The sequence below is a fragment of the Neopelma chrysocephalum genome, unplaced genomic scaffold (genome assembly GCF_003984885.1).
Source record: "Neopelma chrysocephalum unplaced genomic scaffold, ASM398488v2 Primary Assembly neopelma1_85, whole genome shotgun sequence".
Lineage (NCBI taxonomy): Eukaryota > Metazoa > Chordata > Aves > Passeriformes > Pipridae > Neopelma > Neopelma chrysocephalum.
Genome location: NW_020897747.1, coordinates 3,325,628 through 3,352,194, shown reverse-complemented (window position 1 = coordinate 3,352,194; position 26,567 = coordinate 3,325,628). Strand labels below are relative to the sequence as shown.

The following is a 26,567-nucleotide window of genomic DNA, read 5'->3' as shown; positions in this document are numbered from 1 at the left end:
ATCCTTATTGATGAAATTGCAAGCAGATACAGAGAGCAGTCAAATACAGATTTTGCAGAAATAGCATATTTTGAAGTTTGGAGGTGGGACTTCTGGAGCTGATGTACTATCACTTTGGAAAGCACTTCACTCTATGCTGCTAGAGCACACTTGAGCACAGCTACTGTGATGAAGAAACTCTGCAGGGCACGAGAGGTCCTGTTGGCCTCAGCCACAAAAGTGTGGTCCCCCCATCCCATCGCAGGCCTTTGGTACAGACTGGCAGTACGTGAAAAGGGTAAAGGGAGCTGCAGAATCACGGGGAGATCCATATCACATCCCCTTTCACCAGTGGGCACCAGGGCCCCCTCCTTCTGCTAGACCTGAACCTGCAGGCACAGACCTTTCCATCCAGTTACAGAGGCAGGATCAGGGTGTACACCCAGCTGCAGCTGTGGCTAAGATCCCACACATGTGTCTTACTGACTTCAGCATTTCCAAATAACTCAGAAGTTTTACTTGGAATAGGGAGGTTGTTGAAAACAGAGAAAGAGAGAAGTGCCAGCTCCCACAGGGAGTGACGGAGTGGGCAGGCTCATGGCCTTGATAGGGAAAAGTCTGAAATAAAAGAACCTAAACCTAAAAATAAAGTTCCTGAGATTTGCCCCGTGTTTCAGCATGGTGGATGAGTGCAAGCCTTGCTTTATCCACCCAAATGAACTTGCATAAAGAGATATTTCTGTTGCTGCTCAACTACTGGGTGCTACTGGGAAGCTGTGTGATCCTGTGTGAGCATTACAGCATCACCCAGAAGGCCCTGTCTGGAGATCATGCTGGGGCTGCACGTGTAATCTGGGAGGACATCCTGTCTTCAGGGGCATTTGAAGTTAACCCAAATTCAGCTGCAGGTAGTTTAAAGAACAAAACAGAGCAAACAAACAAAAAACCCCACCACAAAGCAACAAAACCAAAACAAACAACTGCGGAAGTGAAGCAATCCCAACTATTGCAGGACCAGCACATCAACAGCAGGCTGCACTGAGGCGTCCTTGTCTCATCCCTTTTGATTGGAAACTCTGGGGTAGGACCAGCCTCTAACTAGGAGTGCACTAAGGAGATGCGTGTCACTAATAATCGCATTCCACACAATTATCAAGAACAACTTTCATGATGAACTTCAAAGAGGAAGAGCATTTTTAGACAATTATGTTTTTTGCTGCATTACAAATTCAAAACCTGGCTAATCGAAATTGGAAATGAGTATTTTATCTAGGTTTAATTTCTTGGCTTGTACACCACAGAACTCTTGCATCCCTGGGAGATGAAGGTACTCTGCCTGTGCAGATGGTGAAGGTGCAAGCTGTGCCCAGGAACTTGCTTCAGTGATAACACAGAACATCTGGGCCAGAGCAGAGCAACACAGCAAAGAAGACACATACTTTTCGAGGTCTCAAAGAGGTGAAGTGACTTGTTTTGTGGCCAAAGAAAGCATGAAGGCTTCTTTAAATATTTCAGCCACTGGAGCTTCAAGCCTTAGAAGGCAACATTTTTATCCCAAAATAACGACCTCCAAAGTGCTACTTCCAGGAATAACCTCACAGTGCTGGCAAGGACCACTATTTCCAAGGGAATGTTACAAAAATGGCAGTTCTTCCACACCATCAACTGCACCAGCCCTCAGAGCTGCCAGAGCACCGGCAGAGGAAGGCTCTAACTGCGTGTGCCTTCATCACCCTGTTAGACACGATGCAACCATTAATTTTTAGCTCCCTACCTTTGTCTTGGTTGTCTTGGTCACCCTGCTGTTTATGGACTGTCACTTTGTTCATATAAATATACTCCTCATCGCCACCTGCAACCAAAGGGAAAAGTGAACCCTATACCCACACGTTGCTTTTACACTGCTAAGTTTTTCCACAAAGACAGATGTAAAAAGTGTCTCCGCTGAGTACATTTGGGGTGGGAATGTTGGTTGAGAAAACGTGCAGGAAAAACCCCAAGCAATAATAAAAAGCTGAAAAATTAAGTGCTTTATAGTCAGGAAATTCCGTAAGTTAAAATTTCTACTTAAACATTAACTTGGCCAAACAGTACATCCTGTGTATCTTACAAAGTGGATTAAATAAACTTAAGATTTAATATGGAAAACAGAAAGGATCAGGAATCTTGGGAATCCTTTGCTTGTAAAGCTGGACACATAACTATAGTAATTTTACATAAACAATTAGAGGTCATTGCAAAAATAAACTCGGTTTCATTTTCTCTGTCTAATTTTCATGTCTCTGCTTCCCACCAGCCTCCAAAAAAATGCTGCTTCAAGACCCTGCAGCAATTCCCATGACAGCCCACTGCCCCATCCGTAGTTTTCCATGCCATACCACTGGATTTGGTGTAGACTCGCAGAAGGTCAGACAGGAAGCTCTTCTTCACAACAGCAGTGCTGCTCAAGTTCTCCTTGTCCAGTATCCTCAGAAAATCTTCAAGCTCTGTGAGCAGCTGCTCGAGAGCTACAACAGAAACAGAGACAACTTTTGGCAAAGCAGTTGGGTTGTGTGTCAAAAGAGGACATACATTAATTCCATGTGTTCCAAGACTCTTTGCATTTTTCTGCCCAGAAATAATTAATATTTAATTTTCCAGCTTGAGCCCTATCTCTATTTTTGGAAAGAAAGTGGGTCCCAAACTGAAAAAGTCTCCAACTTCCCTTAGTCTGTTCATACATCAACGAAATCCTATGTAAATACCTATTCTTCTTCCAATAGGACTTCTTCCTCAAGTGGGAAAACCTGAGGAACTCTGAGCATTAGGGCTGAGATTACATGAAAGCAGTTTGCAAGATCTTGATACCTGCATCGTGAGTCCTGGCAAACATCACTCAAGCCTCATCTGGCTTGGGATCTACCAAAGCCCTGCCTTTTGCTTCCTCTTTCTAAGCCTTGTTTGGGAGGGATGGGGCCCTGGGCAACCTGGTCTAGTGGAAGGTGCCCCTGCCCGTAGAAGGGAGGCTGGAACCAGATGATACTTAAGGTCCTTTCCAGCACAAACCAATCCATGATTTTTTGATTCATTCTATGATTATTTCTCTCTGTGTATTGATTTGAAAATGTTTATTATGTGTCTTCCAAAAAGACCACAAAAAAATTTCCCAAAACCCCCACATACAGAAACCACAATTCAGAAACTTCTCAAGTCATCTTGCTTGGGTAGTGGCCTCACAGATCATTGTACCATGTGGAACTTAAGACACAAGACTCAGCAGCATCTCACAGAGCCTCGGGAAACCCTGTTGTACCAAAGACATGCCTGCACACCCGAAACAAGCAGCTCGGACACACCACTCCCCAGCACCAGCAGCTGAGCCAGGCCAATGGGTTTGTTTTCCTCCCGGGGAGGTGCTACACAGCTCTGCCACCAACAAATCACTTCTCTGACGGGGCTCACGCTGAAGCAACAGACGTTTAATTGCTTGCTTTTGTTCACACCGAGGTTTATCGCGGGCTAATTAGCAGCAGTGGCAGGAGCCCATTCTGGAGAGGAAATAACAGGGTATTATGTGGAGAGAGAGGAAGCGCCGGCACAAGAATGACAGTGTGTGGGAAAAACAGGCCAAACCCTGCCGGGACTGTTCCTCCCCTCTGGAGGCTCCCCTGCTACCCTGCTCCATCGCTCCTGGATGCTGAGGATCTGTGGAGGAGATGGGCAGTGAAGCTTGGGTTTGACACCACCACGCTGCCAGCCAGGCAGTGACTCCTCAGCACACCACCAGGGAATGTGACTTATGGATAGCTTAACCAGACAATGCTCCATTCCCTTTACTTACAGAATTTCCACACTGTATGATCCCATGGTACCCCTAAGAGTCACAGTTCACACCAATGAGCTAGGAAACTGTTAATATATTGGTTTCATAATACAAAACATCTGAGTATCTCTAGCTCAAAGAGCTATCACCTCCAAAGTCACAAAGAACATTTGTTAAAGGACAGGAGAAAGCCATCACCTTCTTACTCCCCCATCTCTAGCCACGAGGCAACCTTTCCTTGGGTGAATACAAGTTAGAAAATTGATAAATATAGCACAAATTATACTGTAAAGGTTTATGTTGCTAGACACTAATTGAGAAAACTTGCTACTGCTCTCAAACTGTATTAATCTTCACTAGCTTGACTGTAAAAGTCTAATGACTGCAGATCAATCAATAACAGCTCCAGAGGAACTGACCAACTGGTAATTACTCATACTTCGTTTTATACCCTCTACACCAAATTAATTCTCTTCGGTCTGACTTAGGACCAGTAGGGAGTGGAAAACACCTGCATCGTGCTGTGTTGACTTGAATGGTTTTGCTAGCTGCTGCTCTGCCCAGAGAAAACAAGCATCACTTCAATAAACAGCAGCTTTTCCCCATAAACTGTGAGGAAACAGGTAGTATTTGCTGACAACAATATTGGATGCCACTGATACCATTAAGCAATGAACTGTGAGATTTGGTGTTAAACCTACTCCTAAGTGGCTCCTCTCAAGCTCTAGGGACCCTATTTCTTCTAAGTTTAAGAAAACCCCACTAGGGGAAGTCACAGCCTTGCTATACTCATCTGCTTCAGTGGCCCACTTCAGAAAATTTAAATTGAGGTCAGTTCCTGCTGGTCAGGCCAGCTGGACAGGTCATTTATGCGTCAGGGTGAAGAAACAGCACAAAGAACACCTAACCTGAATTTGAAGCTTCAGAAGCGGGTCAGCTCCCAGCATCTGCTCACATGGATGTCACAACAGTGGATTTGCAGGGAAGGGTGTACAATTCCCATTCCCTCCTCCACCCCCACGACTGCAGAAAATGAATTTATTCTTCTCCCAGGCATCCACAGCTAGAGCACACAGGGCTGACTGCTTATGAATAGCACAGCCCATACAGTAGGTTACATTTTCCAACCCACCAAAGCTGAACTCAGGCTTCTAGAGACTCAAAGCAGCTCATTTAGGATGTGATCCTGGGGCCACAGAGGTCAGTGGAAAGACTCTGTCAGCCTTGAATGGATTCAGAGTTCAGGGACTCAAGAGAGATTAATCTTGCTCTTCTCCAGCAAGAAGCAGTATATAAACCATCTGCTCCTATGCAAGTATCTCACTGATCTCAGCTGGACATTCCCAATCCAAACCTGATACCTGCAAAAACAAACTGCCACTGACCATTCCTTCTCTTATATCAGGGCTAATAGCACAAGCTAATACTTATCAGACTGATGAACGTGGGAAGTAAGAAGAATTAATACAATGAGGGTCTATAAGGTCTTCTGTGCCAGCAAGTATCACAGCAGGTCCCAGCAGGTCAATAGGACTAAAAACAACAGAAAGCCCTTATACATCAAACAATCTCAGGATTTCAAATGCTGGAAGTTACTGATTGATCTCAGCTAAAGACCTACCGTGCTGTGGTGATGATGTATGGAACATGCTCATGGTAAAACCAGGCTGGTGGTTATCCAAAGCAGCCTGAAACAAATGGTTCTCCCTCCAAGCTGCCCTGTTTTGCTCTCCTTACCTTAGCAGTTTAGAAATGAGAGCACATAAAGAGGTAATCCCTGTAGCTAGGTTTGCTCTGCAGGGCAATAGTTGCAGATGCGAAGAACATACTTGCAAAATCAAATGACTGTGAGCAGCAGGATGAGAGAATCAGAAGTAGACAAAAGCCCAAGTCACAAGGCAGTGCAATTCTTAGAGGTGCTTTTGTGAAACCTTTTTCCACAGCTACATCACTCTTCTCAACTCTCACAGCACTTCTTTGTAACTCAAGTAATCTTTCTGGCACCATCTCAAATAAATACTTCCATAGCATATGCAAAAATTCATTTTGCTTCATGGAAAACAGGAGATTACCTCTAAGGTTAAGACTGTCAGAAGAATTAAGAGGCTTGGCCAAGGTCACTGTGAATACCTGTACTGAGTCCAATCCTCTCAAGCCCCGGGATATGACCTACTCCAATTTCTTACAAAGCATGGCCACAGATCTGGGGTACCATTAGAAATCACAGCACAGCTCATGTCATGTTCTTCTCCATGGCAACAGGCATCAGTAACTGGATAAAACCCATCAGGATTTCACAAAACACAATGGAGAGAGGTGTAGGAGCATCACAGTCACTGGAAAACTTACTTGATTTGCATCTGCAGTGAGTGGATGATCATCATTGAAAGGAGTGTATTTTAAAGTGTATAGAAATATCACATCTTTACTGATGTAATAAGGACTTACGGAGGGGGGTTTACAATCAGAACTACCAACTCCTTCCTCTTGCATGAACTTAACTGGATGATATGTTCTCCCTCCTTTTACTCCAAGACAATGCAGCCCTATTTACAGAAACTCCTGGGCTGCCTCTGCCCACTGCAGACTCTCTAGGTTTGACGTCTGCAACTTTGGTCGCAGCAATAAGCAAAGAAATGCTTTAAACACAACTGATCTGTTTCAACAGCAATTCAGTGGCAGTAGGGAGAGCACTTAAAAGGGCTTCTTTTGGCAGGAGTCTATGCCTTTCTTTGCAGACAGAAAAGTCTCTTGCATTGCAGCAGTGTCTATCCTAGTTCATGAGAAGCTAGAGCCAAGAATGAAGCAGCTTGCAAAGACCTCATTGAGGAAGCACATTCCTTGCAAAAGAGCTGCCAATTTTGCCTGACACCAAGGTCACTGAAAGGTAAATGACCATTAAACTAGATTATAAAAGCCATTCCTACCAATAACCACTGATCTCTGTCATTGTGCTACAATAACAACCTACATCTACATCTAATTACTTCATGTCTTGGCCTTATGAGGAAATGGAAAGACAGGCTCAGAATGAACTTCCATTCAAGTGTTTTAGTAACCACTGGGCAGGATTATGTTATACCATTTAATCTAAATTCAATTACTTATTTTATCAAGGTAGAGGGCCCCAGTCACCAGACAAAGAACTGTAATGAGACCTACGAAAAGACAACTCTTTCTCTGCTGAGATGAGAGGTGAAAGACAAGGAGTATCATTTGCTAACAGGAAACTAAGGCATAGAGAGATAAAGTGATTAGTCCAAGGATACTAACAATATACGTTCATATTCTTCAGCAGATCAGGAATATGACCTAGCTTTTCTGTGTCCCAGCCTGCAGATCTTGCTCCCAACTTCCCTGTCCTTGGATCCCAAAGTGCTGGGAGATATCCCACCCTCCTGCCCAAAGCAGGGTCTGGGTTTGGTAGTTTCAGCTTCACCCTTCCTTTCTAGAAGGGGCTGGGCTAAACTGCTGGCAAACAGCTCGATTCAGGCACCAAGTAAATACCTGCCGCCTGTGTCATGCCAAGCTTTTTGCTTCAAAAACTTTGGAAACTCCCAAGATTGTAAAACTGGTAAAAGGCTGGTCCATGAAGGCCTTGGTTCACAGGAGCAGAGGGGCTCCTGAGGGGTATCTTGAGGGCCCTGCTCATGCCCAGCCTCCCCCGACTGCCTCCACCTTGCAGTACCTCCCACAGCAACCTCTGGGCCCCCATTTCCTGCTGACCAGCCCCGGCTGGCAGCACTGGGATTCCCCAGGGGCTGCTTTGGCAGAAAGCAGTTCCTTTCTAGCCCTGGTTTCTTTTTTTCCTTTGCTGCATAAAATGAATAGGGCAGCTGACGAGCGTGCAGAGAGGACAGGCGGGCACAGAGGCAGCATTCAGGCCGCTGAATAGCAAGTGCTGTCAGAAGAGCAGGAGGACCCAGCCCAGGCCTCCTTGGCTAATTTGGAATCTTACAGTAACAGTTGGGCTTTGCAAGAGGGAAAAGTCGCCCACGGTTACAGCTAGAGAAGGCCATTCTCCTCAGCTGTGAGGAAAGGCAGATGTGTGGATGGTGACAGCTGTAACAGCTGGATGACCCCTACACCGGGCCACCTTCCAAAACAGCAAAGCAGATCCTTCCTCAGACGAACCAACTCTCCTCATCCTGCTGGCTTCAGGGTCTTGCAGAGAAAGGAGCAGTGAAGAAAAGGGCAGAGCAATGCTTTGGCCCTTCTGCAGCAGTTATGTCTCCTCTGCCCTGCTCTGGGTGCCACAGGCTTTGGGACACGCAGGCAATGGAATGCAAGGAAGGACAGGTGGCAAATGGCTCGTCCAAATACAGCACTGGGAAGAAGCAACTTCTCTGTTGAACCCCAGAAAGCTGCTCCTCTGAAAAGCATCCCCTTCACACTGAAACCCCATCAGCCTTCACCCAGGGTGATGAGCAGAATAAAGCAGATGAGTGTAGACTGTGGTTTACCACCCTGGTTTTGATCATCAGAAACAATGCTTTACTTCCCACACTTGTCCCTACAATGACTGGAGAGCCTTCCTTCTTCTAGCTGTTCATGGGAAGAGAATAAAAAGTCCAGCCCACTGTTGTCCAGTTGAAACTCCTCAGTTTTTTTCCCCAACAGACAAATAATTATGAATATGTAAATATTTGTAGGAAAAAGAAATCTCCCCACAGCAAAATGAGAAGTGCTGTGTTTATTGAAGGAAAACCCACAAAAACCCTCTCCAAGCTTCTGGTAAACAATGAACTTTCTCACTGGAGAATCACTGCTAGATTAAATAGAAGGCAAAATTCAGAGTCCCGAGACAAGCTAAAATTCCTCAAAATAACAAAACTGTAGAACTGAAGAACTCCTATCAGAGTTTTCCTAATAAGCCAGACAAGTGTCAGACAGTTACAATCACTGTCACAAAGCTGTCTGACTTTCAGACACAGTGAGTGCTCACAAGGAAAAAAAGAAAGAAAAAGCAAACCCACTCAGACTGCTTCTATTGATGTACCTAAAATCCAGTACCGCCTGGATTCACACTCATGTTGGGAGCATTAGGCTCGTCTTTGTTGCAGAGTATGATTCACGGAAGGAGAGAGGCAAACAATGTGTTTTGTTGGTCGTGGGCTGTGAACTGCGCAGATGAACCCAAGGAGCTCTGCGTGGGCTGCTCTGGAAGTTTGAACAACACTCGTATTGAGAAGTGGCAGCTCTAACCCAGGAACTCTGAACTTTAACAAAACGGCAGCAGAAAATGCACACAAAGCTTTTTTCAGTTAGCTGAGCAAACAACAGACTCCTCTTCCCTCCGCTGGAAGGTGGGAAACAGCATCCAAGAAAAATTAACAAAAAAAAAACGAAGAGAGAAGAGAAGCAGAACATGAAAATTACTGTATCATAAGGAGTTTTTACTGAGGACTCTTGTAGTTTAGTGTCATATTGCTTTATTATATCATAGAAAGGTTTGGGTTGGAGGGGGCCTTAAAGATCATCTAGTATGCAATGGAGGGTGTACGCAAGAAACTTCAGTATAGTGATGTCTTTCTTTGCAAAGGGTCTCAGCCTTTCCATGACAGAGCAACTGGTGAGTCACTGGAGGTCTCACACTGCCAAACAAACTTGATGGATGACATCTGAGAGAAGCTGGCACCTCTTCTCTTTGGAGCATGCCATATTAGCAGACTGCCCATCAAACTCAGAAGATCCCCAAAGCTTTACTAGGCTACAAACTGCAGGTCTGTGTTCACGTGCTTAGTGATGTACATAGCATCAGCAAATGGGAACATATCACAGAGTGTCATGGAAAACTGTGCTGGGACCTGGGGTGGATCAGACTGTCATCCTAAGACGTGCCACATCCTCAGCGTGTGGGGGACCGGGTCACACACCACTTGTGTAACACGTTAACTCCTGCTGGGGCAGAACTGAGCTAGGAAAACATCAGGGAAGCAATTAAAGAAACATCAGTGCAGTAGTCAAGAGATGAAATAATGATCAATCCAAATCAAGATATCTGTCAACTAAAAAAATTAGGACCAAGTCATGCAGGGGAGTATGTTAAAGACAACACTCTTTCTAAGGCAAATATCCCCAAGAGCAGGGCTTGGTGGGCTCTCTTCCCAGTGGGGAGGAAAACAATCCCAACAATTTGTGCAAAGCAGAAATCATGTTTTGCTGCCAAGCCCCAGAGTTGAATCCTACAGTGGTGTCACAGAGAGAGACACGATTTCCTCTGAAGCTTCCACCATTGATTCCCTTCTGTGCCCGCAGTCTTTTGTGCTGTTTTTTCCCCTTACTCCTTCAGTTTTGAGCTAAGATTGGTGGTTGGTTGGTTTGGGTTTTTTTCTGCCTTGGGAGTGTTGCTCTCCTCTCCATCACTCTGTGTGGTTGACTTCACTGGGGGGGGGGTGTGACCACCTGACCTGCAACTTAAAGTACATCCGCTGTTTGCTATTCAATGTAATGCACAGTTATATCCAGGAAGGGGCTACCAAGAGGCGTCTAATCAAATAGAACAGCTGCTTTCAAGAAACAGAAACATGCAAAAAACTCAAATACATGCCACAAACACATGGGGCTCTACTGCTGGAACACAGCGCAAGAAGGAAACCCAGAGCCGCCTGCTCAGCACAGACTTGTTCTCCTCTGCCTCAGTGCAGTCTTTGCTCCATGAATGGGGCAACGTGCTCCCTGGACCTCAGCTCAGGTCTTTGCCAAGGCTCCTGGGTTAAGGAGCACGGTTGTAGGCAAAATGCTATGGTAGACTTTGGGTTATCTGTGTGGTAGACTTGTTCATCACTCTGCATGGCTGCCTCTAGAGGAAACAACATTTCCATCCTTGTCCACATTACAGAACAGCAGCAGAATAGCTGGCACACAACTGTCCTAATGCCTGCCGAGCCTACAGCTACAGGACCCCTCTTTCCCATGGAAAAAGGAAGCCTGGAATACCACATTCCCAAAACAGCGACTGAGAAAATGCAAAGTCCTAACGAGATTAACTATCACAATGATGGTGAACAACAGCCCTGGAATGACACCCTGCAGTTTGTACCACTTCAACACAAATAAAGGAGGTTAACTGCCAAAAATATTTTGAGATGGATTTCTCTCTCTCAGGCAAGACACAAATTAAAGGAAGCTGCCAGATACACATAGGGTTGTGTTGTTTTTTTTAAGAAAGGATAAGCACACACATACACATGCACACACCCTCCTAAGGCCTCATATCAAAGCATTTTCCCACCATTCTCTGTTGATTTAATGGCATCATTTTTCCAACAAACAATAGGAACATAGCAGAAGGGGAAAGCAATTATGTTTGAGAAAGCAAAAGCGAGAGCTCTGGGGTCAGAGAGAAAGACAGACATACAGCCCTGCCGTCCCCAGTCTTTTCCTTGCTGTTTCCTCTGCAGCAAGAGCTCTTCGAGCCACAACAGCCAGGGCCGGGCCTCTGTGCCTACAGCTGAAAAGCAGAATGACCACACAAGGCTATTTCACTAGTGCAGGGGAAGAACAGGTTTTAAAAGTATCCTGAGTGTATCAGGGTAGGCTGGCAGAGCCTACAGAAATATCATAATCGATTGCTAGATTTCTTTCTTAATAATGTTGCTCAATCCCTTGTCCAAACATTGCATGCAGTCCTTATCCATCCTCTTCAAGGCAATCTGGAAGCCTAAACACCAGGAGGGAGTATCATAAAGCTGAGGTGCTAAGCAGTGTTGATGTAGCAATGTGCACACCAGAGATTGTTTTGCCCTGGAAACCCAGTGTATAATCATCAGCAGAGAAATTTGCTAAAAATCCCACAGACAATACTACCCTAACCCCAAAAAAGTCCCCCCAAAATTCCCCGATCTACAGACATCACCTAAGACCAAAGCTCACACTCATTCCTAACAAGATTCAAAGCAAAGCAGCATCTACTAAACTTCAGTTTAGGGTTAAGAACTGTGGAAGGATAAGATTTAGGAATACTACAAAGAGGCCAAATTACAAACCTTCTCCTGCCATGAGTCACCAGTGCTCAGTGAGAACCTCCCAACAGGGCTCCAACATCTGCCACCAAAGGAGGCCACGGCTCCCACCCACCCTCCCACATGCGAGGGGAAGGCACGGCTGCCAGATGACCTGAGGACAGTCCTTACTCTTATGTTTAAGAAATGCCACCTTTATTCCTCTCCCACACCTCCACCATGACATTTCATTGAAGGCAGGGTGGCAGAGCAGCCTCCCAGGAGCAGGCAGCTCCCCTGTTTGTTTGGATTCCCAAGGCAGCTGGGCACCACGAGCTGTTTCAAGACACGTGTGCCCTGTGGGGAAACACCAGTCTTGTCCTAATGTGATGCTCAGAGAAAGAGAGGTTCTGCCCTGCTTCACACCCCAAACATCGCTTTCATTACTCAACAGGTTTTCAAATGGGGTTCAAGTTTTTGGTACCATTTGTCATCTGTGTTGCCAGGAAACTCCCAAATATATTTTCTTAGTGGAGGCTCTCTGTCCAATACTCATAAAAACAAGTATTGGTGACCTTGGGAAAAACAAGTGTCACTCATGGGGAGGAGCCTCAGAAGAGAACCTCTCCCAAGCCACCCAATTTAGGCAATGGTTGCACATACATTACTCTGCCAACACAGGTCCCATTTACCACGTGAAAGAAACATGTCCTACTAAAACGCAAGTGACAATACTTGCAGGAAAAATGGTGATAGTTCTCATAAGTCATGAGTGTACTGGGATAAGTGACATAGTACTATGCAAACCAAGGTAGAACCAGAGAAGATAGAGGGTCAGGATGCCGGTGGCCTTGGAGATTACTGGAGCTGCACACCACTAGTGGCACGAGAAGATACAACGTGAGCTCCCATTTGTCTCCCTACAGATCCAGGCCCCACCTGGTGTGATGACCACACTCCTGGAATACAGATCAGAGAAGCCATGGACATTTACCCACTGAGACAAACAACTTCTGCAGTGATCTACCTAATGGATGGCTTCTGGTTTGACCCATGGTGACAGACCTGTCCCACTGCATGGGGGACTCTCTGACAAGGTAAGGGAGAGGCAAGTACCCAAAATGCTGCCAAGACTGAGAAATAAACCTTGATTTACCATTAGGGTCACAGGAGAAGCCCCCACCTGCACCCTGACCTTGAGCTCATCTCCAAGTAGCATCAAGTCAGACTCACAGAGATGTCCAGGGGGAAAGAGGAGGCTCAGGACAAGACAATCATTTTGCACCTCTGCTGCCCTCCCCAGCAGGGCCCGGCAGGAGCCCTGGGGGCTGAGGCACTGGAAAACCAAGACAAAGACCAGCATTTCTTTTTTTCCGTGTGAATTGGAAAACTTCTCCCTTTCTGTCCTGACTGTGAGGCATGAGAAATGAAAGACAGCTCTCAAAACAGCAAAAAACCCATTTACCGAATAAAAAAGATTTTCTTACTTTGTCTGTCTTGGACTTTGTTTACATGAATGAGAGCCAGTTATCCAGACTGGGAACAATAGTCTGAATTAAACCTCTGAAACCCATTACATAAATATGCCAAAGGTATCACTAATCCTAACACAGATTTAAAAGTTAGATCATTATTTTCATTTACCATTTCAGCAGAAAATACACGACAAGAAACTGCTGATGAACGAGTTCAAGCCTTTCCAGCAGGTTCAGCTTCCTTGGAACTTTTCTAAACGCACTTTTGACTCTTTCATCTCCCTCTTAAGAGACTTTGAAAGCATCCTTGTAGCTTGGCTATAACTTACTCAGCCTGGCATTTCTCTTTTCTCAGCATTACATGCTAATAAACACTTATGTCATCCTTGGTACCCAAGGATCTCATTCATGGAGCAGTGGTTTGGGATCAGCAGCTCATGCCTGGCTCCCTGTGGTTAGGGCAGGCCCCACCATCCTCACTCAAAACCGCATTGCTGTGTTTTCCATCCAAAAGAGGAACACAATATAGTTTGGCATTGGCACTAATGAATTAGTAACTTTTAATGAGAGTAATAACTTGAAGGAACTCTCTATTTACTTAGTGCTAAGTGCAGCCTGGCTAGTCCACCACTCTGCCTGTGGTGCTGGAAGCTGTTCTGTTGAGGACATGATTAGCATCTTGCATGAAGGAACTGCCCTCGAGATAGTTTTTTAGTACTCAAAGGCATACAGAGATGCATATCCTCACCACTGCCTGCCAGCTGGGAGGGAACAGCCAGCCCAGCAGCCTTCCCACTGCAGAGAAAACTGCTGGCCATTCAAATTGCTGATGGCCCAGAGAAAAAGAGGAGGCAGAGACGTTGCTTTGCCTACCTGTTTAGGGAGCAGTCCTTCTTGGGCATCACAAGTTGCCACTGCAAACCTCTACTTCACCTTTTGACTCTCTTTCAACCAACTCTGAACTTAAGCCCCAGGCCCAAAGGCAAAGCCAGGGAGCACAAAGCCACAGAGTCTTTCAATCTTCTCGGGTTAGGAAAAAACCAAGGACTGCTTCTGTTGTGGTTTGTTGCAATTTCATTTGTTTTATTGTTATCTGCTTGCCCAGCCTTTCTAAGAAGCAGCCATTCAGATGAAGGAAAGACAAATGACTAGGAAAACACTCCCCATTTTTAGGACTAGGCATATTTTGTTGCAGAAGTCACTGAAAACAATTAAAAACGTGTGTGTTTTTGAGATAAAGTAACAATAATATGGATTTCACTTGTTTGTTTCAGGAAAAGAAAACAGAATAAAAAAAAGAGGGGGCAGGAGGAGGCTAAATTCCCCAAAGATGGTGCAGTTGCCCTCTCACCCTTACTTCCAAGGTGGGCAGGTGGATTTAGATCCCTCCCCTAACTGAAAGGATTTGAATTCATGTACTCTGGAGGCTGCTTCATCCACTTATGTTGCTACAGAGGGGCATGAGCTTTCCCCCTCAGAGTCCCAACTCAAACAGCAACTGGGATGTAACTGCCATGTGTCTCTTTCTGTTCCACTGAAAAGCTTCTATATATTGTGGTGCCTAGTCCATCACTTGACATTGGTTAAAAAGAAAAACCAACATAACCTTTTATTTGCCCCCAAAACAAGGTTTCCTTCAGGCAGTCACCCCAGAACAGTGATTTCTCTCACACTGACACCAATAGGAGTTTGCTGCCTCCCCACACTTGCCTGGATGAAAAAATACCTAAGGGGGAAAAGCACTTGACCTGGCAGCCAGATGGAAAGGGTAGGGAGCAGCAACCAGCTCCATCTCAGCCTTCAGCAGGGACATCTGTTACAGCTGCCTGGGTAAGCTGCTGAGCAGGTCACACACTGCACAAAATGCAGACCAAAAACCACAGGCACAAGAGCTGCCAAGCTCTCAAAGGCTGGTCAAGCCATCAAACTCCTCCTTCATGGCATTCAAGAAATGTACGATCTAAATTTCCTCTCCATTTTGAATAACATCATGAAATTTCCACGTGGGACATGCCAACTTATGCTTCTACAAAACTCCCCTCCTGAGGGGCAAGGAAAGTGAAGGAAACTGTTTCAGAGATGTATAAGAGAAACTGGACCTACAGGAACCTCTCAGCAACAAAATAATACATTGCACTTTCCTACCCATGGTTATCCATCCTTATCCAGAGTTCTGTGCCATTTGAGGCTGGGTGTTGGTATAAAGCAGCAGAAGACAAGTGAAATCCCTGATGCAGGCCAAGACACCTCAATAAGGACCAGTGAGCCCAGCCCCAGCCAGGTGCAGGCAGATGTAGTGGGGGGTAAAAGGCGAGCAGAAGGGAAGATCACTCAGGAAAAATACATATGTCAGCTTATGCTCCTCAATGATCTTCCACCTTGCCCTGAGCTGGCCAGTGTGCTCTCACAATGTGGCACCATGCAGAGACCACGCCTGGGTGCTGGAAACAGCATCTTGGGACAGCATAGTGCTCACAAACTGCCTCTCTGCTGTATCTCCATCAAACTGCAAACTCAGCTTTTGCAACGCTTGATAAATTTGTCCTGCAAACCTGGGAAAGGCTTCTGTGCAGTTAAATACTTCGGAGATTTTTCAGAAGTGTACTTTCTTCAATATTTGCCCTTCCTCACAGGCAGCCTTTTAGGTCAAAGCACATGACTTCAGCGACAGGGCTGATAACCTAAGCTTTGGCAAAGATACACACCCAGCACTCACTGATGCTCAGACTCTGGTTTCACCAAGACATGTTTTTCCCTTAACAAACTTCGCTGCATCCACGACCTCTGCTTCCCACCTCAGCCATCACACTTTTCAAATTTTCTGCCCTATTTGAGGTGCCTGCAGGAACTTGCTCTCCTGGCTGACACAGGGCATGCTACCTTGTCTCACATGAGTCAGCAGGCAGCAACAGGAGAGCTGTTCTTTGTACTTGAAAAAGAATTAAGTGATTTTGAAGCAGGGAAATGTTTTGGACTAGTTAGCTGACCGACAGCGCGAGCGCTTCAGAAGAGGCTGCATTATGAGAAGCAAACTTCAAAGGGAGAAGTGACAAGGCCTGAGTGTTTGTGGTGCCTGAGGAAGTAATTAGAATTTAAAAGGGACACAGATTGGACAAGTACACTAGGCTAAGAAAGATGAACTGCTGCCAAAAAAAGTTTCTTTAGCTTTCCCAGCTCTCTCTAGTCTGTATTAGAAATGCAGTTTCATGAATTTCTGTGTCTCAAAACACTTTTACAGAAAATCCTTGCAGTTGCTGAAAACATGAGAAAGATGCCACCGTCAAAAACTAGATGCCTCCTGCTCCCATTTCTCTTTTCAGCTTATTAATAGCTGTCTTGCTTTCATCATTCCCAAAGAGGAGAGGGTTTCTGCAAACCCCTCACAGATAAGACATTTCTTAGAGGATGATTTTTGTACATAGCACAGTTTATCTTCCTTCATCACAGGGTTTGGGTGTGTTTTTGAAGCAAAGGCTTCAAAGATTTCAAGAGTTGGTGAACACTGATGTTTGCTCTGCCGGTGAGTGACCTGCCAGGCCAGGAGCACTGCTCCAGCACAAGTGTGATGTTAGAGATCAAACTGCATGCAAAACTCAGTGGTTTCCAGCTGCCAAGGATTATTGCTAAATTTCTGCTGCTTTGAGATCTGTGCTATGGAGGCTTTGAACTGGTGATTCAAACAAATGTGAGGTTGCAACAGCAAAACTGCAGCTGAAAAAAGCAAAAGTCTGTTCTGGTTTTCCTCAGCAAGCTGAAGTAGCTCACAACAAACTCAACATCTAGCCCCTTCCACCAGGAGGTCTCAACATTCCTGGTAAAGCAAAGGCCAAAGCTAGATCTCTGCAATAAAATCCAAGGACAGAAGAAGTGCAGCTTTGGAGTGAAGCCAAGGCCATTTCTTCCCAACATCTGTTCTCTACCTGAAGGCATTAATGCCCATTTTCTTGAACCTCTCCCCTACAGCAGAGACTCAACAGTTCATATTCAGACAGTGACTGAGACAACTAAAATGAGTCAACAGCTCTCTGAAGGCAAACAGGGCCCGTGTTGTCTCACCAAGTGCAGGTGAGATATGGTGAGTCAGGCTGGAGGAATGAGCTCCGGCAGCAGCCCCTGGCACAGCCGGTCCCTCCTGACTGCCCCACTCCCAGCTCAGTGGCTCACTGCAGTTAAGGCTCTCAAGTTCCTTATCTGTCAAGTGGGCAGGAAAAAAAATTGGCAGAAGTTTGGCAAGCTTAAACAGGCTTCCAGTAACTCTCTGAGGAAGCTCACAGGATGTCATAACACAAAGTATTTACTGAAAGTTGTCTCGGCATTTAAGTGTTCCTTATGGATTTAGTTCAAGCTGTGTTGGATCCCATCTGCTTCAAGCTTGTTGATCCAACCATAATCTCAAAGGAATGAAAGTTTTCACCCTATGTCACTTATGCCCGCAGGTCTCATGAGGACTTTCTTTCACAGACTCCTGACTCAATTTTGAGGGAAACAGAACAATCTTTTGTACAAATGCAGCTACTGCTGCACAAAGGCTCATCACAAGAAGGTATATGAAGGGTGCCACATTTCCAGAGATAGTGGCAGATTGGCAAAGGAATCTTGCTATGGAAGTGAAGATACCACTTCAAAATTTGCTCCAGGACATATCAGTGGTACCATCAGCCTGACCCATATGCAAGCAGCCACCTGGGTGTTTGGGTCATGAATCAAAGGCAATTGGACATGCTGCTCCCTGTACTCACCTCTGTAGTCAGTGCCTGGAAATGGGTGTTCCTTAGAGGTGTCAGCTCAACGGGCTGAGCAGGTCTACCTGGACTTTTGGACTGGCACTGGAAGTTGGAAGGTTGCACTTAGAATAAATTGGTTTACTTATAAAAGGAACGTTCCTTTGAGAGCACAGAAATGCTTGGAGGATACATCAGTAGCACTGTATTGCTGTGCAATCATCACAGATATCTACTGGAGCTGTATCTCCATCTCGTATAGATCTATGCAGCCCCACTGAAGCCTACCAAAATGTTTTAATTTAAGCACAGAGAAGGATGCTCTTTCATCAGGAAACTCCAGATTTTTGCAGGCACAAACAGATAATGCAGAAGTTTCCCAATTCACATTAGATCCAGATGTCCAGCTCTGGGGATTCCAAAACACCAGAGAAAAACCAAGATGAAAGCGAAACAAATGCAAGCTGTACTTGACTGAAATGGGAAACCACAAACCACTCCATGTTCAATGGGAAGCCCAAACTTTGGGATTTTGTTTGTTTTGAAGAATTAAAAAAAAGACAAAATCCACCACCTTTCAATAGACAACAAGCCCACATGCCAAGTAGAGCTTTCTTCTAGGATGGGAGGGACTGAGGACCAAAACCAAGCTCAGACTGCGCAGCATCACAGGCAACTCCTCTGCATACTTAATACCAGTTCTTCTGGAGCTGCTCTCTCCCGTTTTCTCTCATTTAAGCCATTCCCCTACATATATATATATATGCTGCTACTGTTCCTTGGGGTAGGAGCCCCTGCAATACAAAGGCAATGACCTCTGAGGCTCAGAGGCTGGGAGACCAGGGTTTCCTGGTCAGTACTGTCACCACAAAGGCTGTTCACACTCAGAAATATCAGCCAGGATCTGAGGAACTTGCATGAAAAATGTTTCTATGCAGCTTCCCATATTAAAAATAAAAAAAACCCAGCAAGCTCCTAATGGGTCAGGATGCAGCAAAACCTTCTACTTGCTGTAAGTGTGAGAGGATACCAGGATCAGACATTTTCATGCCAGCAGAGTTCCCCTGGGCCAGATTCATCGCTCCAGCAACTCCATCCCAGAGGGGTGCTACAAAGCCCTTATAAGTTCCTGTTAACTGCACTAACAGACTAAGTTTATAGCTCTTTTGCATTAGCTCAAAATCCCAAAGCAGCTGGGAATTACCAATAAATTTGGCCTATGAACTCCAGCTGCATTACTGGTAATCTCTTATTCTCACAGTGACAGGAGAAGGATAGAATTTTTCAAATTCATCTCCTGTAGAAGCAGTGTTCTTTCCTCCAGTAGAGTGGTCAGTGCTGGCCATGCCAGCCTGTGTCCTGGTGCAGCATCCTGCACGGAAACCTGCTTAGATGCACAGTGAGGACCCCCACCTGGAGGCACAGCTGGGAATCCCCAAAACAGCCTCTTCCTGCACGTCACAGCCCATCTCAGAAATTACAGCCTGCTGCAAAGAAGTGCTTCCATGGTGTCCTTTTTTCTACTACAGAAGGAAAAACTCCACTGATGCCCTAAGCTGCCTCCCTTCCCTTCAGCTGCCGACCGTGGTTCTAGCAAGCACATCCTACTAGGGTGAGATCCAGCAGCTTCTGCAAGGGGCTTGCCCCCAGGTATTTGCCTTAGGAAACAGCCACCGTGTCCTCAGTCACCTTTCAGAAGGTCCTGTGGACAAAGGTGTCTGCTCCAACATCTCCTTCACGCAACCCAATTCAGTATGAGCTGCTCCTGGTCTGACTGCTAAAAGTCAGACCAGGATCTGACCTTGAAAAAAACAAATAACACCCGAACCAAGAGTCACAAGGCAACCTTGAACTTCTGTTTGAAAATATTTAGGCAGGATGTCTTGCTGAGCTGACACATCTGGTTTCCAGAAGGACTTCAGATGGGAGCTGTGCTGGACTAAAACATTTCAGGATGCCCACAGAAAGATGGAAACAAGGAGCCTGGGACAGTCTTTCAGCAACAGGAGGACTTGGAGCTGGAGCCGAAGAGTCCCAAGGGAGCCACTCCCATGGCTATCCCTGCTCAGCAGGGTTGTGGACATAACTTGAAGCAAAGTCCTCTAGTTCCTGCATGTACCAAGTACAGTAGGAGGTGATGTGAAGGCTGCATTCAATTCATCTATTTCCCCTAATCCATCACTAATAAGCCCATTTTTAGCAACTTGGAAGGGGAGACGTATGAAGCGCTGGTGCAACTGGCCTATTGATGGCCCTGGTTCAACTAAAGCATGTGGTTAACTCCATCCCTTCATGGCGCACCCTTGCACTTACAGCTCACTCTTAGGCAAGTTTGTGATGGGATCTGAACTTATGTTCAGGCTGGGGGAGGGATGTCTCAGCAGCAAAGCAGGCAGGAGCAGGCAGGAACATGCCTGTGTAGTCAGCCTAAAACCTCCCAAAGCATCCCAACCAGCCAGCAGAGAAGAGAGGAACTCCTGAGATGTACACAGTGCTCATTCCTGACATATTTCATCTTCTAATACAGGCAGGAAGCAGGACCCAAATTTTCAATAGGACAAAAAACCCTTTTCTTTCCATTGCTACACCAGGTGTGGCTTAGTAGCACCAACCAAATGAAAAGAATGGGTGGTACCTGCACCAACACAGCCCTCCCTATACATTTCCCACTCGAACAGGCATCCCTTCTGCAAAAAGGGGAGAGGTGGGTAAGCAGGATGCATTTTGTCTCTTGCTTACCTAATAAAGACACAGACCATAAATTATAGCTGGTTTCCAGGTCCACACTATTGTCCAGCTAGCACTAACAAAGGCAAGCAGGCAAACTCAGCACGTACCCAGGAGACCTGGAAACACCCAGCCATTCCCAAAATAGAAACAACTTGGCAAGTCACAGCTGGAGCATGGCTGGGCCCCCACTCCCAGCACTCTGCTCTCCCAGGCAGCACTGCAAGCAGTGGGTCAGGAGGTGCATTCCTCTGACAAAAATACTATGAGAAAAAATGACCGAGCGGCAGCACCAGCAAAGTTCCCCGCAGAAGCCACAGGAGCTGCATTGGTCCCCTTCATCTCTGGGATGCTATTGGGACTGAGGAACCCCTGGGAACAGGGCTGCTTCTCATGACATCCCAGCAGAGTGCCTGGCATTGCCTTCAGCCCTTTAGGGATGCTGCAGCCCTCAGAAATTGTGCTGGGATCCTGGTTTCATCAGGAAGAAGGGAGATGCGTAGCAGCACTCATTGTAAAAAAAAAAACCCAAAACCATAAAACCACAAAAAAAAAAAAGGCCTGAAATCAGCACAAACTCCAACTGCAATCAGCTCATTGCCATAGGAACAGGTTTAGTGTTATGGCAGCCAGACAACTAGTGTCCTTCTGGTAACCTTGGGAAAATCATCGGCTTTTAATTACAAATCTGGGGGAACATCGGATATTAGTGTTTGCACTGCCACGTTACATCTTGGCTCTGGTTAAGGGTTCCCTTGGCTCCCAAGGTGCTGGAAGACAAACATCTATTTTCTTTTCATTTCAAGATAGCTGAAAGCCACAGACTGAGCAATGATGAGAACTGTATGTGAGGAATAAATGAATAAAACATTCTTAAACAAACAAACAGAAATCCCCTGGCCTCAAACCCCCAACCAGGGGGACCCTGGGGAGCCAGAGAGATGTAGCAGTGGTGGAAACCTTTGGGCCAGCAAGCCTGAATTGATACCTGGCGCTCCACAGCAGAGCAGATTCACGGGCAGCAGCAGCAGCCCACCTGTGAAACAGCCAACAGGACACAGGGCTTGCATCTGCATTTTGGGGTCTCAGCATGGGAAGTTCTGATTCTCAGCATGGCACACAACCCTGACCAGATGGGAGAGTGAGTCTTTACTGAGACACTGCCATGTGCCTTACAGTCTCCTTCCAGCCAGGGCTGCACTGCCCTGCTGAGGGACAGGCTCAAGCTCGCCAGGTGCTGCCTGCGAGACCCCACTGCCCCACGACAGCTGCTGTACAACCCCCCAAGCCCAAGGAACCCGTATCACACTTGCTTTCTATTTCTTGCAAGTGTGCACATTAATTTTGCCCAGCCACAAGGCACAATGCAGGCTTACTGCTTTGAGCTCTGGCAGATATGGGTTACATCCAGTTAGGAAGCCCTTTTCACAAGCAAGGTTAAGAGCAGGGATTCTTTGGCCTGAGCAGCATGTCCCACAGGTTGCACTCGCAGCACATGAAGGAGCCCTTTCCTTTATTCACTCACCATTTCCTGCCCATTTGCTTCAACAGCAAACTTCCTATTCTCCTCATGTGTGTGTGGGATATATGGAGAGGAAAGGAGCAATCCCTCCCCACTGTACTTCTCCTCCTTTACTGTCTCTAGTTCTCCATCACACAGTATCAGGATCACAAGCTGTTTCACCCTGCTCCTTCCAGGAAGAGGGAAACTTTGCAAACACAGTCCTGCTGAGAACCAGCTTTTTCAGGGAAAGCAGGGACAGAACCAACAGCACCCGCAAGCAAGGCTGGACATGCAGTTTATACAAGAAATCAATGCAACAGTGCAGGGGAAACTGCCTCCCCTGGGTAAATGGCACCCCCAGGCAACTTTGCTCATTAAGAGGAGATCAGCTGCCAGAGCAGAGGGAAGAAGGAGAGACCCAGCACAATAACCCAAATCTCCCTGCTCTGATTTTGTTATTCCAGGAGGAAGGGGAATGGAAAGGAATGTGAGTAGGCTGCAAAACCACTGGTTAACCCTGAGAGCACAGGACCAGGCTGGGCTCAGCCCTTCCGTGCCACAGCACACAGGCTACTCCACTCCAAAGTGGCCCCAGGAGCAGCTTTGGTGCTCCCTGTTGCTTACCCCTTGTGCAAGTGAGATCAAAGTTACATTGCTGCAGGCTGCAGCCAAGGCAAGAAGCAGCCAAATTGGCCAGAGCTGCACAGGCATCCTCCCCAGCACCTTGGGTGCTGTGGGGTGAGCACAACCAGCCAGCTCATCTTAGCTATGAGCACTGCAAATCTGTAAAGCTCTTCCCCTGTGCAAGCCTTTTTTGTGCTTCTGTCCCTGCCTTCAGCTCACGTGTGAGGCTTTGCCAGGAAAAAACAAGCAAATTAGCCCAGCAGTTTGATGCCTCCTCAATGGCAATCCATGTCAGCAAGCAAGCCTGAGGACAGGAACGGAATGTGGGGGGAACCCACCACCTCTGGCCAAGATCTCCCGAGCACCAGTCTCTCCTCCCAGCCCCTGCAGTGCTCCAGCGTTTCTGTTTTATAAATACACATGCAGCGCCAGATGACTCAGCCCGCTGCTTCCCCTCAGGATTTACAGCCGGGATACGGGCAGCGGTGCAGGGGAAGGTGCAGGGAGTGGTTTTACACCATGTGAAAACAATGTCATTTGTTTTGCTGGGCACACTTGCACCCTCTAACAGGAACACTCCTGCTGGAGAAGCAAAGCCGAGCACAGGAGCCAGCAGCATCCTCCATGAGCAGCTGTGCAAGGCCCCTTGCAAGGTGCATCCTGCACAAAGCTACAGCAGACACGTGGGATCCTGTCTGACCAAGCCCCTCCAGCAACACAGCTGTGGGTGTCAAAGACACTGACTCAATATACTGTAATTTAAAACAAAACTAATCTCTTCAGTTAAAAAAAAGAATCAGTTATCCCAAAGACTTACACCCCTTCCCTCTCCTGAAAAATCAGAGATTAACAAGCCTTTGGCTAAGGAGTGCTGTGCTGGAGGGATGGAAACCTTGACAGTGGACATGCCTAAGGAGTAACAGATGTTCCTTTCCACTAGAAGTCCCTCCTGCCCAGCTGAACTCCAATATGTGTAGAGACCCAATGTGACAATCCTCTGGCGAGGAGCATCCCAGAGACACTTCCAGACCTCTAAAAGTAGAGGGCAGCCAAGGAAGAGCAACACGGCAAACACCACACTTGGCTGGGCTGGAGGGCAAACTGGCCAACAGCTCTGCCCACATCAACCACAACTGGCCAGGGGTGGGAGCTCACCTTTTGTTCACAGCAAAGGAATGGAAAACAGCAGCTTGAAGGGCCTGGGAAGTGACTGACCTTCCAAGAGAGACTTCACACCAAACCAACCAAATAAATAAATGAGTGCATTTTTCCTCCAGCCAAGCAGAACTGCTAATGAACCACTTTTCTGTATGACACACTTAGCAGTGCTTCGAGGAAATCAGGGAGGCAGTAAATCCATTAGCACAGAAAAGCCTCATCTTCCAGCCCTGACAGCACTGTCAACACTCAAGATTTGCATCTATAGAACAGCTTTAGAGCTACAAATTCAGAGACACCTGGAGGGTTTCAAAAGCAGATCCAGCGCAATGGGATGGGTGTTCATCCATACAGCTGTATCACATGTTATGGGAACACAGGCCCTGCTCCAGGAAGCTAAAAATCCCTTGACTGACACAGATTGTGCCACTATGGAGAAGCATCGTAGGATGGCTTCAGTGATCTTTTCTTTAAAAAAGTTCCTTCTCTGTTACTGAAGATGTAGAAGCATCTGTTAGGACTGGACTAGCGTATACTCCCTGGACATTACGTATGCTCCATCCCAGATTTCTCACCAATCACAGATATCCATTCACAGGGATTGAGCTGACAACCGAGAGGTTTCACTGCTCCCATGTGTGGGGTGGGCAGGCACCTCTAGAGACTGTCTAATCCAAGCCCCTCTTTGGAGCAGTCAGCTGCAGTACATTACTCAGAGCAACCCATTCCAGTTTCCAACAGTCCTCACAGAGAAAATGGAATTTTCCTGTATTCTAGTTTGTGCAAATTGCCTCTTGTCCTTCCACCAGGTGCCACTGATAAAAACCTCTCTATCTTCTTTACTCCCCCACACCAGGCATTCATACATATGGAAGAGATCGCCCTGAACTGACTATTCTCAAGGCTGAACAGTCCCAGCTCTCTCAGCCTCCCCTCCTGTAAGAGATGCTCCATTGGCTTAATCACCTTCATGGTCCTTTCCTGACCCAGCTCCAGTGTGTTCACTTCTTTCTTGTACCAGGGAGACCAGCATTGGAGTCACCACTCCTCATGTCTCTCACCAGAGATGAATAAAGGGGTAAAATCACATCCCTCAACATGCTGGCAACCCTCTGCCTAATGCATCTCCAGAGGCTCCTGGCCTCTTGGCAGAAGGGCACACTGCTGGCTCACGTTCAAACTTGGTGTCCAGCAGGTCCACCAAGTGTTTTTTTGCAAACATGCTTTCCAGCTGGTTGGCCCCAGCACATACAGGCACCTGGGGTTATCCCTCCCCAAGGGCAGGACTTTGCCCTTCTTTCTTGAACTTCAGGAGATCCCTGTTGGCTCATTCCTTCAGGCTAGTGAGGTCCTTCCTAACAGCAGCACAACCACCTGGTGTATCAACCACTCCTTCCAGTTTGGTGTTATCTACAGAACTGCTAAGGATGTACTGCCTCTGCAGCCAGGCCACTAATGAAGGTGTTGAACAGTACTGGTCCCAGTATCAACCCCTGGGGTACTTCACTAGAGACTGGCCTCCAGCTGGATTTCGTGTCTCCAGTCACAATCCATTGAGCATGGCAGTTCAACCAGTTTTTGCCTAACCTCACCATCCACTTCTCAAGCTTGTACTTCATCAAGTTGCCTGGGAGGATGTTATGGGAGAGTGTCGAAATAAAGTCAATAAACACCCACTGCTCTCCCTTCATCTACCAAGCTGGTTACCAGAGTTTTACACACATCAAGACTGTAAAATGAGAGGGCGTAATAAATAAAGCCAACATTTTCCCAAGCTGTCTACTCATCAAAACCCAAACATAAGTAGTAAGGTGTGTTTGGGGTTATTTAGAGCAAGCAACATTGTGTATCTGTGGGTTGTTTGTATTTTTGTTTTAGGATGAAAATATAGAGAGAAGAATACCCATATATCATCAGATAGACAGAACATGGTTCCCTCACCTGTATTTCTGGATGATACCTTAAACCAAACAACAGATGCAGCAGATAGATACTGTGTGGGCTCATTTTAATCAGCATTCACCTGCATTCAGTTTACAGCAGAAACACTGGCACTGTGTCAAGTTACATCACCCCATTTTGGCAGCATCTGAATGCCTCCCACTAATGCATCACACCTTCGCTCTTGCCCTTTCTTTTCATGGGGTTAGAAGAACATCTTGTTCAGAACTTTGTATAGTGTATACAAAAATCATACAAATAGGTTGATGCTTCTTTGTTAAAGTCTTGGGCTTTTGGCCTCTTGCCTGAACTTCATCCCAAGAGAACAATTCACTCTACATCAAAGAAACCCTTATTTGAGCTTCACCAATGGACAGGGTTGCTCCAAGTAGACTGACCTATTACAACCAGAGGAAGGAAGTCAACCTGAAGAACTCTTACTATACTGACAGCACACACAGTATTTATCCCACTGTGAAAGCCACACACAAGCAGCTCCTGGCCACAAATAAGAGTAGCCTTGGACAGACAGGATGTGTATGCAGGGCTCTCACAAAATGGCTAAATACAGCTCACACAGCCTTCAGCCATTCCACTCAGGCAAGGGCCCTCTCCATACACCCTGAAGGCAGGAGTTCAGGTTGAGTACAAACCACTATCTTTTTCTTCTTCAGCCCCAAAATTTCTCCATGT

The 26,567-nt window shown here is 46.4% G+C and overlaps 1 protein-coding gene across 4 annotated transcripts in view; it reads right to left on the bottom strand.

The window, feature by feature from the left end:
• Positions 1 to 26,567, bottom strand: part of AFAP1L2 (actin filament associated protein 1 like 2) — a 71,260-nt gene that overhangs the window by 25,424 nt on the left and 19,269 nt on the right. For all 4 annotated transcript variants that reach the window (XM_027692190.1, XM_027692192.1, XM_027692193.1 and 1 more), the window contains exons 2-3: positions 2,358 to 2,486; positions 1,754 to 1,831 (exon numbers count right to left, since the gene is read on the bottom strand). In XM_027692190.1, coding sequence (XP_027547991.1) covers positions 1,754 to 1,831; positions 2,358 to 2,486 — 207 coding nt within the window. The remainder of the gene's footprint in view (positions 1 to 1,753; positions 1,832 to 2,357; positions 2,487 to 26,567) is intronic.